Below are 17,797 nucleotides of genomic sequence, written 5' to 3' on the forward strand. Positions count from 1 at the left end.
CCAGGGGCACCTACCTGTCTTCTGGTCGCCACTGACCAGGAACTCAAGGATGCTGTTCATGGCCCCCATGTAGAAGATGAGGCGCAGCTGCGTGACGCACATGGTAACCAGACTGAGCAGCAGGATGGGGCTGAACACGCTGTGCATGAACGAGGGGGCCGCTGCAGGGAAAAGGTACAGGGCTCAGGGCTGAGGCACACAGCCCACTCAGCAGCCAGGAGCTGAGTGCGAGAGAGGAAGGGAGGCCCAAAATGCTGACCAAGTCACTCCACGCTGGAGGCTGGCAGGGGGAAATAAGGAAGAGCCTGGTGGGGTTCATGGTGCTGGTGCTGGAGCTGGGTAAAACTCTCACCCTCCTGAACTTCAGTGTGCCCATCTGTAAAACTGGGCAGGTGATGCCACCAAGCCCTCTGGGATGAAGTAGGAATTTAATGAGATGACACCACAGAGCCTCAGTTAGTACTGGCCCTAGTCAAGGGGGTGCTGGAACCGCCCCCTCCAGTTCTGGGTTGGCAGCTCCTCCCAATCACCCAGGGCGCAGACACTGAGGTCTCAGGCAGACCTGGGGGGTGGGGGCCGTGCGGTGAATACCTGCAGCATCTGGCTGGCACTTCACCTCCAGGTCGACAGTGGACAGGCACAGCTTGTGGCCCTCCTGCAGTGCCGCCTGCTCCTTGGCGCTCCGCATGGAGCTGCCCACGCTCAGGCGGCGTCCCACGGTGGTCACCTGCTTATAGAACTGTTTCCCTGTGATCTTGTGGTCAAAGCCCAGCCAGCTGAACTTGATCTTCACCCTGGAAGCCATAGGATAGTGTCTGTTGGTGACCCAGGACCCTGGCTAGCATGAGGGTTGGGGCCAAAAGTGTGCAGACTTACGAGTAGTCCATGTCCTCCGGCCCCGGGAAGGGCTCCAGTGGCCAGTTAAAGAAGCAGTTGAGGAAAACCAGCCCAGAGCAGCCGGCCCAGACCACAAGGATGACAATGAAAGAGGCACCCGAGTCGTAGATGAGCTGCCAGGCACATGGGGACAAAGGGTCAGAGTCAGAGTGGGCAGTAGGCACCTGGAAGCCCCTGCTTCCCTGTGCTGAGCTGCAGGAGGAGGCACAGCCCTGGCAGCCTGGCCCATTGGTCATCCAAAACCCTGCATTCCAATAATTCCAACTTGCCTGGCCCTGGCATGTCACTAACTTGGACCAAAGGTCACCGCCTTGGAGAGGCCTTTGCTTACTACCCCATCACTGTCATGTCTGCCTCACTGGCCCACAGTGAGCAGCCCTGGGTGAGATCAGTGCATTGCTTGATGGATTTACTTGTCTGCTGTTAGTCCAGCTCCCTGAGGACAGGAGGCTGCTGACCCTGTCCACAGAAGCGTGAACAAGGTAGCTTTGAGGCATATGTGCACATATGAATGCATCTCCTTCAGCTCCTCTGTGCAATGGGTGTGACGCTGGCATGGGTCCTTAGAGTGTTGTGTGGTAGGTGGGCGTGAGAATGCGAGTGCTGAGTAAGCTAACAGTTACTGCTGTGAGTACTGATTATTTCCAGTGTCTACATGAGAATCCCCAAAGTATTGGCATACAGCTGCCCAGCTACAGCTGCCCAGGGAGGAGGCCAGCAGTTATAGACACTGAGAAAAGGAAGAGGAATTTGTAGGCTTCTTCACCATCTAGGAGCAAAAGAACCTCCAAAGTCCACAGGACAGCTGGTCCTAGATTCTTACCTCCTACCACCTTGATTCCTAGGTGACCAGTCCACATCTGGGACTGCCTCCCCTCATCAGTAATAGCTCCCCCCCCCCGCCCCCCTGCTTCACATCTCTGAGGAGTGTGGCTTTGACTGGGTCCTGGTGCCCAGGGAGGATAAAGTCCTTGCTGAAGCTCTGACAGAGCAACAGGATTTGGGGAGGGAACCTGGGTTGGTAGACTGGGAGGTGTTTGCTTCATCCTGACCCCATGTGACTTCCACAGACATAGAATCCTGCCCGGGAGGGAAACAGCTGAAGCAACTTGGCCAAGAGCAGAGCTTTGGCTAATGAGGAGCCACAGCCCAACAACAACAGGCTAGGGGGACTCGGGACCGGAGGGAACTCACCCACCCTCCTTTCCCTAACCCAGCCTGTGGTCACACACTACAGCGATATGCTTGAACCTCCAGTTCCCCACGGCCTAGGGGTTTTATTTTCTTACTCCTATGGTGCCCAGGTGCATCCTGCCCAGGTGCAAGGGGTGGAAAGGGAGGGGCCTTCTCCAGGGCCAACAATGACTTCTCTTTTCAGAGAGGATTAAGGAGCCTTGGGGGAGGCCTCTGCACATACACTAGCACAAAGTACCCTGCTGAAGACCCATGGCCACACCCTTACCTTGATTCCTGGGAAGGTAACTGCTGAGGAGGCGTAGGATCCAATCATCAAGGCAATAAATGTGGACCGAAGGTCGCCGAACATGTTGGGCAGCTAAAAGATGGACAGAGGCAAGGTTTAGAGGAGGGAGTTCAGAGCCTAGGCAGTGTCAGGGACACCTGCCCTGCTCTAGGGTAAGCCACAGGGTAGTCCAGGGGCGATTACTATCAATTGCAGATTTTCCATTTCTGGACTGAGATGGATAAGACAAGAAAAGGAAAATTTAAAAAAAAAAAAATCAGGTTGGGTAATAGTGGTGCATGCCTGTGTCAGGATGCTGAGACAGGAGGACCACAAGTTCAAGGCCAGCCTCAGCAACTTAGCAAGGCCCTGAGAAACTTGTCTCAAAATAAAATATGAACAGGGCTGGGGATGTGGCTCAGGTGGTACAAGCACCCCTGGCTTCAAACCCCAGTACCAAAAAAGAGGGGGTTTCCAAATGTAAAGAGATGGTTGTTTGACTTTTGGGGGGTTAAGTATCCTCCTGTTTCTGCCCCTGGCATAGGCCAGGGGCCTTCTTATCTTTTCAGGGTTATACTGAGATGCCAGAGAACAAAGTTATGAGCCTCAGGCATCCCTCAAAGGGAGAAAGCCCGATAAAAATAAGAATCTATTTGGGGATAAGAACGTCACTTTATAAATAAAAATATCAGAGTCCCAGAAGGACCAGATGTCATCAAAAGCTGCTTTTAGTTTTGAGAGAGTAGGTTTCTGGGAGGTGCCATCAGAATTCTATAGTTCCCTCAGGGCTAATAAGAAAACCAGCCCAGGTTCCTGGTTCTGAATTTCTAAGTACAAATAGGGGATCCTCCTCCCACCTGAGGTCCCATCCTAGCGATGGGCACCTGAGAAGGCTAATGGCGGAATTAGCTTTAATTAATCAGGCCCTGTGTCATGACAGCTCACCCTGGGTGCAGGGCAAGAGATGGCCCATTGAACAAGACTTCAAGGCCCAACCCTCAGTGATTCTGCAGAAACCCAGGTACAGTAAAATGCTACAGAGTCATGAATTCAGACAGATCTGGGGCAAAGTACATCTTCCCAAACAACTAGCCTTAGCTTTTCTTCTCCAGCCTCAGGAGAGACTGCAATGCAGTAGACTCACACCCACAATGTCCCTGCCGTAGCTCCTGAGAGTTATGCTATCCAATGTCATTGAATTCAGGTTGACTCCAGGGATATAAACTATATTCCCCTTCCCCACTTTTGACTTGAATCATTTTTGTTTTATCAAACATGGCTACTGCAAGCTAAATCGTTGCTGCTGAATGGAGGCAGCTGGAACTTGGTTATATGCCTGTTCCTCATTATTTCTGCTTTTTTCTCCCCACAAATGTAAGTAAATAATGGACATTACCAAAATTTATAATTCTGGGTTGGGCTAGGTGTGGTGGCGCACATTTGTAATCCCAGCAGTTTGGGAGGCTAAGGCAGGAGAATCACAAATTCAAAGCCAGCCTCAGCAATGGCAAGGTGCTAAGTAACTCAGTGAGACTGTATTTCTAAATAAAATACAAAATAGGGGTGGGGATATGGCTCAGTGGTCAAGTGGTCCTGAGTTCAATCCCTGGTACCAAAAAAAAAAAAAAAAAAAAAAGCGGAGGGCTGGGGATGTGGCTCACTTGTTGAGTGCCCTTGGGTTCAATCCCCAGTAAAAAAAAAAAAATTAAAAATTAAAAAAAAAAAAATTCTGGGTTGGGGATACAGCTCAGTGGTAGAGTGCCTACCAAGCATAAGGCCCTGGGTTGACTCCCTAGCACTGCAACACTGCAAAAAAATAAAAAAATTAAAAAATCCCATGCTTGGGCTGGGGTTGTGACTCAGCAGTAGAGCGCTCACCTGGCATGTGTGAGGCCCTGTGTTCAATCCTCAGCACCACATAAAAATAAATAAAATAAAGGTATTATGTCCATCTACAACTAAAAAAATAAATATTAAAAAAAAATCCCATGCTTCAAAGGACACCACTGAAAAAGTAAAAAGCCAGATTGGGGATGTGGTTTAGTGGTAGAGCACTTGCCTAGCACATATGAGGCCTTGGGTTTGATCCCCAGTACTGGGGGAAAAAAGTTTCAAAATGCATAGAATGGAAAAAAAATTTTACAAAAATCATATATATGATTAGGGGCTTGTTTGAGGATATATAAAGAACCCCTATAACTAATAAGAAAACATTTTTTAAATGGGCAAAGGAGCAGGTGGGGGTACATGCCTGTAATCCCAGTTATTTGTGAGGTTGAGGTAGAATGATCCCAAGTTTGAGGACAGCCTAGGCAACTGAATGAGGCTCTGTCTTAAAAAATTTTTAAAAGCACTGGGGGATATACCACAGGGAAGAGCATCCCTGGGTTCCATCCCCAGTGCCTCAGAATTAACAAGAAGAAAGACAAAGATATGAACAGGCGCTTCTCCAAAGAAGATATACAAATGGGAAAAAAAAAAAGAAATCACAGGAAAAGATACTCAACATCATTAATCACAAAGAAATGCAAATCAAAACCACATGAAATACCAGTTGGTCCTCACTAGGATGGCTATACTAAAGTCAGATTTAACACATGTTGTTAAGAATGTAGAGGGGGGCTGGGGATGTGGCTCAAGCGGTAGTGCACTCGCCTGGCATGCGTGCGGCCCAGGTTCGATCCTCAGCACCACATACCAACAAAGATGTGTGTCTGCCGAGAACTAAAAAATAAATATTAAAAATTCTCTCTCTCTTTCTCTATCCTCTCTCACTCTCTCTTAAAAAAAAAAAAATGTAGAGGGATTTGAACGCTCATGCACTTCTGGTGAAAAACAGTCCAGTCACTTTGGAAAACAGTCCAAACAGTTAAAACACAGTAACCACACAACCCAGAAGTTGACTCCTAACTTCACACCTAAGAGAAATAAAGATGTTCACACAAAAACTTGTATGTCAATGTCTACAGTAGCAGCATTCCTTATCACAGCCCAAAGTGAGAACAACCTGAATGTCCATTAATGAATTAATAGATTAACAAATCTGGTATACTCAATTATTATTTTTTGGTTGGTTGGTTTTTTATACTAGGGATTGAACCCAGGGACACTTCACCACATCCCCAGCCCTTTTTATGTTTTATTTAGAAACAAGGTCTCACTAAGTTGCTCAGGGCCTAAATTGTTGAGACTGGCTTTGAACTTGGCATCCTCCTACCTAAGGCTTCCAAATTACTGGGATTACAGGTGTATGTGTCTGGCTTCATCAATAGTATTTGGTTATAAAAAGAAAGACGTACCCTAATAACATGGATAAATCTTGAAAACATATTGCTAAGTGAAAGAAGTCAGACACAAAAGACCACATATTATGACTCCACTTATATGAATTCTCCCCAATGGGTAAATCCATAAAAACAAAGATTACTAGTTGCCAAGGCCTGGGAGGTAAAGAGGGAGGGACAACTAATTGATACAGGGTTTCTGTCTGGGGTCATAGCATTGATTGTAGTGGTGAAAGTACAACTACAAAATATACCAAATATACAAATACACTAAAAACCAATGAATTGTACACTTCAGGTGAACTGACTGGTTTGTGAATCAGTATAATCAATATAGCCATTAAGAAAATAAGACCCATGGGGCTGGGGATGTGGCTCAAGCGGTAGCGTGCTCGCCTGGCATGCGTGCGGCCCGGGTTCGATCCTCAGCACCACATACCAACAAAGATGTTGTGTCTGCCGAGAACTAAAAAAAATAAATATTAAAAATTCTCTCTCTCTCTCTCTCTCTCTCTCTCACTCTCTTTAAAAAAAATTCTCTCCTTCTCTCTCTCTCCTCTCTCACTCTCTCTTTAAAAAAAAAAAAAAAAAAAGAAAATAAGACCCAGTGGCTCGGGAGGCTGAGGCAGAAGAATTGTGTGTTTCAAAGCCAGCCTTAGCAACTTAGTGAGGCCCTAAACAACTTAGCAAGACCCTGTCTCAAAATAAAATATAAAAAAGGGCTGGGGATGTGGCTTAGTGGTTAGGTGCCCCTGGGTTCAATCCCTAATACCAAAAAGAGAAGAGAAGAAGAGTAAGAGACTTAAGATTTTTTGGTATCCCAGGGTTAAAAATGAACATGAATGAATCTATAGTATGTGGCCAACTAAGCCACCTTAGAGAATGAGGCTTGGGAGCCCACCTAGGCTCCCCTCAAAATTTCTAGCACACAACAAAAAGCTCTTCCCAGCCAAGTATGATGATGCCACAACCTATAATCCCAGAGATTCTGTAATTCCAGGGACTCAGGAGGCTGAGGCAGGAGGTTTGCAAGTTCAAGGCCAACCTGGACATTTGTAAGACCCAGTCCCAAAATAAAATATAAAGAGCTGGGGGGCAGCACTCCTGGCTTTGCAAAACAAAACAAAAAACAACCAAAACTCTTCCCTTGAAGAGTGGGTGCTGTGTCCTAGGCTTCTCAGGAAGGATCAGAGAGAGGAAAGGGAGAGGCAGAGCAGAAAAGAGATGAGAAGTGCTCATGTGTGTCCAGACACACCTGGATGAGCTCAAAAGGTGCCAAATTGCATTCTCTGCACACCTGCCTCCTAGGTATGCTGCAATTCAAAGGACAAGCCCGGTTCCAGAGTTCACGTACTTGGGCTGGTCCTTGCTAGTCCCACCTGCAAAGCAGCTTTGTAAGGGGGCATCCTGGAGCCATATCCACCTCGGGGAAAATCCAAAGATTAGGTCTATGGGGAAAGAGGGAACTGTTCCTGCCTGGGATTCCATTCCAACCAGTACAGATAAAAAGAGAAAGGGTTCAGAGAAGGCTTAGAACCCAATCAGAAGATCAGATGGAGGCAAAGAGCCTCGACTCTTTGGTGCAGGGTTAAGCCAGGTGAACATTCTTTTCCTTGAGAATGAACATGTGTGCACATAGCTATTGTTTCTTTAGGGTAGATTCCCCAAAGTAGAATCACCTCTGGGCACAAACTTCTCAACTGGGATTCAGAAATACTCCAAAAAGCACACAGCTAGTTTGCCGTTCGTTTTCTTTCTACCCTTTAATCTCAAGCCTGCCTTAACCTTCACCCAGGCTAGATGCCGAAAGAACAGCAGTGGCTTAATGCCAGCATGCAGTCCTACCCTGATCTTCTCCATCCTTTTTCTGGTACTAGATCCAGGAAAGAATAGCACCTGGGAGACAAGCTGATTTTCCACCTGTCAGCAGGTGAACTGTTGCCCTCAGGCTTGAACAAGGACAGCAACTTTCCAGCTGCCCTTACTGCTGACCAGCCTCACCCTGCCTGGAACATTCTTATCAACACTATGAAAACTCTCTCTAACATGTTATTCTGGTCAGAAGGACCATTCCTAGGAGAGAACAGAGCCTCAGGGCAAACCACACAGCACAGCTTCCTGCCAATACCTACTCCTTATATTTTAAATTATGACTTTTTTTCCTGATTAGAAATTGTATGTCTGTTTTAAAACATTTGGAACAAAATATACATAAACAATTAAATAAAAGTCACCCTTATAGAGCCATATTACCATTTTGATATATATTTCTCTTTAATCTTCTTCCTACTAATGCCTATAAATTTTTAATATAACTGGGAGTATATGAAATATATATATTTTTTCTTGTAGTACTGAGGGTTAAACCTGGGGCATTCTACTACTGAGCTACATCCCAAGTCCTTTTTATTTATTTTTTTAATTTTCAGACAGGGTCTTGCTAAGTTGCTGAGACTGACCTCAAATTTGTGATTCACCTGCCTCAGCCTCCCAAGTTGCTGAGATACGGGTATGCACCACTATATCTGGCACAACTACATTTGGGAAAATTCCCAAATGTAGAATCATTAAGCAAAAGGGAATACAAGTTTTTTGAAGGATGTGTGATACTTCATGTCAAACAGCCTTTTCAGAAGACTTGCCACCAACCAACACTCTAATTCTCTCACCAGCAATACGGAAAGTGTCTGTTTCGTCAGTCACTCCAATGTTGTGTTACCATTATTTTTAACATACACTGCTTTACTAATATCCTCGACTTTTAGTTGTTTTTGTTTGTTTGTTTTGTTTTGTTTTTTGGTAGGTCTGTGTGATGTGTCTGTGTGGTGCTGGGGACTGAACCCAGGGCCTCAAGCAGGCTAGGCAAGGACTCTACCACTGAGCTATACCCTCAAGCCCTTTTAAAAAATTTTTATTTTGGACAGGGTCTCACTAAATTCACAAGCTGGCCTCAGCCTCTGGAGTAGTTGGAATTACAGGTGTGCACCACTGTGAAAAGCCCAGGATCCTTGTTTCAAAATCCATTTCTTGGCAGGGGTGTAGCTTAGTGGTGAAGTATTTACCTGGCAAGCATAAGGACCCTGGATTTGATCATTAGCAATGCCAAAAAAAAAAAAAAAATCCATTTCTTTGTATATATGAATGACATTAATCAATGACTGATATCTGCTTCAAAATAATCTGGATGGTGGATGGAGTTACAAATGAAACAAGACTGGCTACAAACTGACAAGCATTAAATTACAAGATAGGCACATGCGGTTCATTATACTTTTTTCTCTAAAACCATGTATGTTTAAAATTGTCCATAATTAAAAAGATAAGGGGCTGGGGATATAGCTCAGTCAGTAGAGTGCTTGTCTTGCATTCACAAGGCCCTGGGTTCAATCCTCAGAACCACCAAAAAAAGAAAACAAACAAAAAAAAGAAGTCTTCTTTGGGGCTGGACATGGTGGTGCATACCCATAACCCCAACAATTCAGTAGGCTGAAGCAGGAGGATTGCAAGTTCAAGGCCAGCCTTGGCAACTTGGCAAATCCCTAAGCATCTTAGTGAGATCTTGTCTCAAAATAAAACATATGAAAAGGACTGGGATGCAGTTCAGTAGTAAAATGCTCTGAGTTCAAAAATAAATAAAAATTAAAAAAAAAAAAAAAGATAAGGTGAGCTGGGTGTAGCACATAACCTGTAATCCCAGCTACTCAAAAGGCTTAGGTAAGAGACCAGCCTGGGCAATGTATCAAGACCCTTTTTTTTTTTTTGGTGGGGTTGGGGTGATATAACAGAGATTGAACTCAGGGCACTCAACCACTGAGTCACATCCCCAACCCTATTTTGCATTTTATTTAGAGACAGAGTCTCACTGAGTTGATCAGCGCCTCACTTTTGCTGAGGCTGGCTTTGAACTTGAGAGCCTCCTGCCTCAGCCTCCTGAGCCACTGGGATTACAGGTGTGTACCACTGCACCTGGCAAAACCCTGTATTAATGTGGCTGCAAGTTTACTCTCTTGATACTCACTCAGTGCACATTAACTACATGTTTTTAAAATCTACTCTTGAAAAGACTAAAAATAGTTTTAAAAATTAAATTGTACAAAGTTTACTTGTTTTGATGGAGATGGAGAAGTCAAGCAATTTTCTTTTGTCAGCTATCCAAGGTGACTCTGGAAATGCAACATTTGAAAAGCTGCCCCATCTCATCGAGACAGATTAGCTAATAGAGTTTGGCAGTCATGATGGATATTCAAGGTATTCCTTTCATTTGTCCTAAAGCTGTCCTGAGGCTTGCTAATTCAAAGTGTGGCCACTAGCCACTAGCACTGGTGTGACCAGAGTGTTTGATAAGAATTGCAGACACTCAAGTCCTTCTCTGTTCCTACTTCATCAAAACCTGCAAAGTAACAATATATCTGTTTTTCAAATCTCAGTAAAGTCTCAAAGTTCTATTAAAAAAAAAAAGGGCTGGGGATGTGGCTCAAGCGGTAGCGCGCTTGCCTGGCATGCGGGCGGCCCAGGTTCAATCCTCAGCACCACATACAAACAAAGATGTTGTGTCTGCCGAAAACTAAAAAAATAAATATTAAAAAATTCTCTCTCTCTCTCTTTAAAAAAAAAAAAAAAAAAAAAAAAAAGCAAGGGCTGGGGGTATAGCTCAGTTGGTAGAGTGCTTGTCTCATAAGCCCAAGGCCCTGAGTTCAATCCCTAGCACCAAAAAAAAAAAAAAAGAAAAGAAAAAAAAGGCAAGACAACCTATAATGTACATTTTAGGATGTTTTCCCTAACTCTCTGAGATGAGAACTCCATTAAAAAACGAAAGCACACTTGTAATTCCAGCAGCTTGGGAACTGAAGCAGAAGGTTGCCAGTTCAAACCCAGTCTCAGCAATTTAATGAGGCTATCTATGAGCAACTCAGCAAGACCCTGTCTCTAAATAAAATATAAAATAGGGCTGGGGCTGGGGTTCAATGATTAAGTGCCCCTGGGTTCATTCCCTGGTACCATAAATAAACAAAAAATAAATAAATAAATGCCCACATGTACTTTACTTGAAAGTTAATTATTAAAAGAAGAACAGTCAGGTGGTTCATACTTGTAACCCCAGCAACTCAAGAGGCTAAGGCAGGAGGACTGCAAGTTTGAGGTCAGTCTCATCAACTTAGCAAGACTTTTTCTCAAAAAAAAAAAAAGGGCTGGAGAGAGAGAGAGAGAGAGAGAGAGAGAGAGAGAGAGAGAGAGAGCTGGGCACAGTGGCACACAACTGTAATTACAGAGGCTCAGGAGGCTGAGGCAGGAGGATAGCACATTCAAAGGAAGCCTCAGCAACTTAGTGAGATCCTGTCTTAAAATTAAAAATAAGGACTAGGGATGTGGCCCAGTGGTTAAGCATCCCTGGGATCAATCCCTAGTACCAAAAAAAAAAAAAAAAAAAAAAAAAGGAGAAGAAGAACATAGCACTTATTTTGTTTCTGTGAGTAAGGTAGCTCTTTATTTATTTATTTCTGTAACACTTTTTCTAGTCTCCACTTAGTTGAAACCTTCAACAGGAAGTTTATATTTATGAGGCACCAACTTCACAGAAGTAAAGAGGTGATGGACGGACTCATAAACAAGGTCCAACAGATGATTCCAAATTAGCAGTTTATTCTTTGGAGAATTGCTCATAAAGAGCAAAACACCTCTTTTCAGAAAATTATAAAAAAGCTTTTCAGCAGGGCACAGTGAATTATGCCTGTAATTCCAATGGCTTAGGAGGCTGAGGCAAGAGGATCCCAAGTTCAAGGTCAGCCTCAAAAATTTAGCAAGGACCTACCAACTCGCCAGACCCTGTCTCTAAATGAAATATTTTTTAAAAGGGCTGGGGGTGTGGCTCAGTGTTTAAGACACTGATATCTGATAAAGAACATGTACCCCAAATATAAAAATCCCAAATATACAAATAACTCATAAATTTTTAAAAATGGGCAAAAGATCTGAACAGATACTTCACAGGAGATATATGAATGGTAAAGAAGCATATTAAAAGATGCTCAACACCATGGGGGATTGCAAATTAAAACAATCACATGCCATTCCACATCTATTAGGAAGATTGTAATCTGTAAAACTGACAATCCCAAATGCTGGTGAGGATGCAGAACAAGAGCAATGCTTGTTTGTGGCTAGTGGGAGTACAAAGTGACACCCCACTTTGGAAGCCACTTTGGCAGTTTTTACAAAGCTAAGCTGAGTCTTACTGGCAATTGGGCTCCTGCGTATTTACCAGCTGAATTTTCCTGGCTGAATTGAAAACTTATGTCCACATGAAAACCTGCACTTGGATGTTAATGGTTTTATTCATAATCACCCCAACTTGGAACCAACCAGGGCATCCTGCAGTAGGTAACTGAACAAACCAACGTGTGGTATAGCTATGCAATGGAACACTATTAGGCAATTAAAAAAAAAAAAAAAAAAGTACTGGTAAGCCATGAAGACATGGAGGGAGCATGAAGACATGGAGGGAGCATATTGCTAAGTGGAAGAAGCCAGCAGGGTTCCAAATACATGACATTTTGGAAAAGGGAAAAGTATAAAGATAGTAAAAAAATTGATGATTGTCATGGGTTTGGGGTGGGAGAGAAGCATTAATACAAATTAGGAAAAGCATTAATACAAATTAGTACAAGGAATTCTTGTGGTTATGAAACTATCCTTAATTATAATTATAATGACAGACACATCATGATATTCACCAAAACTATAGGAGGGTGTTAACAGAGAATGAATATTAGTGTGAACTATGGACTGTATACAAAATATACTGATGCAAAATATTGATAATAGAGGAAATTGTATGTGGGGGATAGTAGGCATACAACTATGTAATATCTGCTCAACTGTTCTGTTCTAAATGTAAAAATGCACTGAAAAACAAAACAAAAAATCTTGCCTTAAAAAGGACTAAAGGAGCTGGGTGCAGTAGCACATGAGGGTCTGTAATCCCAGCAGCTCGGAAGGCTGAGGCAGGAGGATCCCAAATTCAAGGCCAGCCTCCGAAAAAAGCAAGGTGCTAAGCACCTCAGTGAGACTCGGGTGGGAATGTGGATTAGTGGTCAAGTGCCCCTGAGTTCCATCCCCAACACTCCCCCCCAAAAAATAAAATAAAGAACTAGAGGTGACCCTGGGTTCAATTCCTAGTACTACAATAAATAAATAGTGAGGAAAAGCATTTATTTGATTTCTAATGACTCTGAACATTTTTCTCCACCTCTAAAAAAAACCAAAAAAATCCCTCATTTTCACTTCATTTGTCTTTTTATCCCCATGGGGATGTTAATCTTTTCTATTGATTTGTAGAGGTCCTTTTTACATTGAAGACATCCACAATTTGTTCATATACTAAAGTATGTTTTCCTAATTTGTCGTTTAACTTCCTCTTTGAAGTTAAAAATTCATGGTGCTATCTATTTTTTTTTGGGGGGGGGGGAGTACTGGGTGTTGGACCCAGGAGGGCTCTACCACTGAACTATATCCTGAATTCTTTTTTATTTATCTTTTTTTAAAAAATATATATTTTTAGTTGTTGTTGGACTTAATATTTATTTATTTATTTATTTATTTATATAAGTGCTGAGAATCAAACCCAGTGCCCCACACAAGTGAGGTAAGCCCTCTACCGCTGAGCCCCAACCCCAGCCCCAATAGCTACTATTTTTTTTTTTAATGGAGTTATACAGTAAGTAACATTTTGCTCTGGGTTAACTTTAACATGCTTTTAACATTTAACCCATGTTATTGTAAGTATCAGTAATTTGTTCTTTTTTTTAAGAGAGAGAGAGAGAATTTTAATATTTATTTTTTAGTTCTCAGCGGACACAACATCTTTGTTGGTATGTGGTGCTGAGGATCGAACCCGGGCCGCACGCATGCCAGGCGAGTGCACTACCACTTGAGCCACATCTCCAGCCCTAGGTACTATTTTTAATACCTATTATCTTTAAAACTCTCAAAGCAACCTATAAGATAAATATTACTTATTCTTATTTACTAGGTACAAAACTTAAGAGTCAAGGCATTTCCTCAAACTGGCAAAGGCCAAATTTAGGATTCGATGCAGGGCAAGGAAATGGCAGAGCCACCAGGTGACCCTGCCTCTGGGAGCCTCCCGGGGCCCTGCCTGACACTCCCTTCAGTTGGGGCTCCAAGGCAGTTGTCCTCACTCCTCACGCCTCAGACATGTTTCCTGTTGAGCCTTCTGTCTGACTTTAGCCGAATGGAGATTTCTGACATCCCTTCAGGTGTTCCTTTATGACCCACCTGCCCCTGCCCTCACCTACCCTCGGCCTTCCTTGGTTGACCTCCCCTATGGTCCTGGGCCACACCACCAAGTGATCTGCATGTTCCTGTGGACTCCTGTTTCTCTTCAGGTCTGGTCTCTTCCCTCACTGGTCTGGCCCACCCCACTCGCTTGCTCACTCCTTCTGCCTCAGCCTCATCTCAGCTGCACACAATGGCTGCTCAAAGGCCTAGATAATGGAGTGGCGGCTGAGTGCTGAGCAGTGGCCTGGTGCGGCCTCCAGGGCCTGGCAGAGGGGAAGAAGCGGCTCCACTGCCAAAGAGGAAGCTGGAGCCGCGCTGCAGTGACAGATGCCAGGGGAAACACTCAACAGAGGCTGTTTCCTGACTCACAAGCACAGTCACAGGTGGAGAGTGCAGACCTTTCTCTGGGCTTTGGGGGTCTTCTCACCGCCCCCTGCAGCCTCTGCCCTCCCAGCCTGGGCTACCGGATCTCACTGGCCAGGGAAGCCTGTGATGACTCATTCTCTTTGGGCCCCTCAGCTGCACCATAAACAGGCCAGGCTGTGTGACCTTCCCAGAGGGGAACACAGCAGCTGCAGGCAGCCCCTCCCTGGTGTTCTGGGCACAAAGCATGGCCACTGGACAAGCGTCCCAGAGGCCAGGGCCACAGGACTGCGTCCTCCTTGAAGGACTCTTAAGATGCCCAAGGTTATGTGCCTCTCTCCCTAGGATCCTCCACGGCAGGCCATGGGGTTGGTGACAGGCAGACCAGGGCCAAGTGTAGCTCCTGGCACTGGTTTTCCAAATCTATGGCCTCTTGAGTCCACCAGCCCTGGAGAAACACCCTGGCTTTCAGAGAGATGCCACCCACAGTCTGGGTAGTCTCCAGAGCCAAGCAGTGGGTGGGGGCTGACACTCTGGCCCTCAGGCCCCTTGCAGAGGTGAGCCTTGTCCTCAAGTGGCTGAGGTACACACCCAGCATTCTGTACAACCTGTAAAGGCCAGGATCCAGGTACCAGTCTGGACAAGCGGATTCAGCAAAGCTGGGCTGTTTCCTAAGATAAACAATCCGGGCGCCTCTCAGCACACATTGCTGAGAAGGTCCTTGTGGTCACCTTTCCGCTCCATTGCTGAAGGGCAGGGAAGGGAAACTGCCTTCCCCCAGTCATTTCCCTCCCTACCTGCCCGTTCTAGCTGTTGATGCCCCCACTGCACTTTCTGTCCACCCCTGCACAAGTCACGTGCTGGAGCAAACCCCTGAGGTGGAACCTCTGATGGGCAAATTCTTCCCAAACCAGTGGCAATCAGCTGACTGCTTTAGGTACCCAAGGCACAGACAGAAATGGAGGGAGGTACAGAAGCCAAAATGGCCCCAGGCACCAGGAGTCCTGCCCCACGTGGCACCTGGGCTCTCCAGAGGGAGGTGGGAAGCACTGTGGGACCTTCCCCTGGCTACAGAATCGGGGTCCACTGAGCAAAAATGCTAAACTCCCATCTCCTCCCCAGGGCATGTGCTTCCCCGCCCTTCTCTCAGGTATTTGAAGAGGGATGTTTACTCCTTTCTCTTCAAACTCTGAACCAATTCCCATGGGATCATTTCTTCCTCAGGTTTAAAAATCAGACTTCAATGAATCAAACAGGAAAAGCCCACAGAGAAATTTTTCCTGAAGGAGCCTGGCAACACTTTGTAACCCCTTTTCTGTGAGTGTTTCAGCCCAGAACTCCCCACCCCACCCGCACTGACAGGGGTGAGAGTAATGAAGTGGAAAAGATATGCTCACAATTTTGGCTGCATCTGCTCCTATCTCTAAGCAACCCAGGCCTTGGATTGAAGGGTGGTGGCCCAAAGACGCCACTTCAGTCACCCGGCTAGTGTTTGTGCTCCAGCCGATGAAGCGAGTTAAAGGGTTAGACAAATGCAACTCATTGAGCAAATAGACCAGAGTGTGCCACACCAGATGTCCAGGGGGAGGCTGGTGTTCCACACCACAGGGAGCATGCTGCACCCCTGGACTGGTCTGGCACCCTCCCTCCAGGATGCCACATGCTGCCCAGGACCCAGGCTGCAGTTGTAGGAATTTGATTTAGGAAGCTCCTAAAGGCAACCCTGAAGACTCCTTTGTCCCCAAAACAAGTCAGTCCTGGCTGTTGGACAGCTAACCTGTCACAGGATTGCCCTTACCTTCTGAGCCCCTACTCTTACAGGAAGAATCACACATGAACCAGGCATAGTGTGCATCACATAATCCCAGCTACTTGGGAGGCTGAGGCAGGAGGATCTCAAGTTCAAGGCTAGCTTTGGCATTTAGCAAGATCATATCACAAAAATAAAATTAGAAAGGGTTGAGGATGTAGATCAGTGGTAGAGTGCTTGCCTAGTATGTGTAAGGCCCAGTGCCCCTCAGAAATCATCCATAAGCACAAACCTCTCAGGCTCTGTGGGGAGGGCGATCAGTCATCTCTTCCCAGACCAAGAGGAAAAGGCATTTTGCCAACTTGGGGGCCCCTCTCCACCAATGGGAGTAATTGGTTGTCTTTATTTAAACTATACCCCATGCCACACAAAACCCCCTGGGACTCAAAAAGTCCCCAAATTAGGATTTCCATGGCAACACATCGCCCCACATTCTCAGGTTGTCAAGGAGTGATTATCTATGGCCCTATCCATGGCAGTTGTAGGAATTTGATTTAGGAAGCTCCTAAAGGCAACCCTGAAGACTCCTTTGTCCCCAAAACAAGAACATGGGTGGGAGACACAAACAGAAAGCTCCATTGTGCCGCTAGCTCGGCATCTCTGGGAGCTGGTCCTGACAGTTCTGCTTTTTAAAGGCCTGGGCTGTGTCAGAATGAGATTCAGCTCTGCTCAGCAGAAGCTCTGGCCAGCCCAGAACACTGCCCAGCACCTCCAGCCTGTCCTCGCTGACCTGCTTCCCTTTCCCCATTAGGGGCTATTCTCAGGGGACCTCAGGTCTCCTGGGAGGCCTTGTAGAATGGAGGAGTGTCCAAGGAGATCCCTCCAGGCAGGGAGAGGAGTGTGAGTGTGAGACTTTCAAAGCGCCTGGAGAGCTGGTCTGTGCAATTAGAAAATGTGGGAGTGAGTAGAGGGTGTCAGCCCCCCTACCCTCAGGCAGGGAATAGTTCTGTAGCAGTTTCTTGGAGCCTCCAGACCAAAGGCTGCCAAACTTTTTCCATATAGGGCCAGACAGTAAATATATCAGGCGTTTCAGGCCATATGGTCTCTGTCACGACTGTCTAACTGCCACTATAGCACGAAAACAGCCCTAGACAATATGTGTACAAATAGGCATGGGGAGGTTCCATTAAAACTTTGCTTATAAAAACAGGCAGTGGCCTCGATTTGGCATGAGGTGGTAGTTTGTTGACCTCTGCTCTAGATCCAAGAATGGGGACCTTAGCTGTCTGCCTCCCTAAAACATAACCCTGGTAACCAAACACATTAAGTGATGGGAGGACAATTTTCTTGCCTGTTTGATACCTACCCTAAGTAGGTGGCCTTTTATCTCCTCCCCATAGGAGGGAGAGCCAGGAGCTGACAGAGATGCTCCTGACACAATCATCTCAGCCTTCACACAGCCCTATGGGAGGATGAAGAGAGCAAGGTACACTCCCCTGGCCCAATGCCCCTAAGCAGCATATACACAACATTTCCTTGCAAACAATTTCAAGGGAGTGCAGAGCCCTCCTGAAACTTATTCATGAACTATGAAGAGAACTAAAAACCCTAAAGTGAGATCCCTTGCTCACTCAGAAAGAGCTAGCTCCTTTGTATTTGAAAGAGCTCTTACAAAGCATAAAAAAAAAAAAGGATAAAGAACTCTGCAGAAAAAAATAGAAAAATGACACAAAGAAGCAATTC

The 17,797-nt window shown here is 45.4% G+C and overlaps 1 protein-coding gene across 3 annotated transcripts in view; it reads right to left on the bottom strand.

Moving 5' to 3' along the window:
* Window positions 1-17,797, bottom strand: part of Slc43a2 (solute carrier family 43 member 2) — a 46,692-nt gene that overhangs the window by 12,533 nt on the left and 16,362 nt on the right. For all 3 annotated transcript variants that reach the window (XM_005327896.5, XM_078042620.1, XM_078042621.1), the window contains exons 6-9: window positions 2,360-2,452; window positions 877-1,010; window positions 592-794; window positions 15-161 (exon numbers count right to left, since the gene is read on the bottom strand). In XM_005327896.5, coding sequence (XP_005327953.1) covers window positions 15-161; window positions 592-794; window positions 877-1,010; window positions 2,360-2,452 — 577 coding nt within the window. The remainder of the gene's footprint in view (window positions 1-14; window positions 162-591; window positions 795-876; window positions 1,011-2,359; window positions 2,453-17,797) is intronic.

The sequence above is a fragment of the Ictidomys tridecemlineatus genome, chromosome 3 (assembly GCF_052094955.1).
Source record: "Ictidomys tridecemlineatus isolate mIctTri1 chromosome 3, mIctTri1.hap1, whole genome shotgun sequence".
NCBI lineage: Eukaryota > Metazoa > Chordata > Mammalia > Rodentia > Sciuridae > Ictidomys > Ictidomys tridecemlineatus.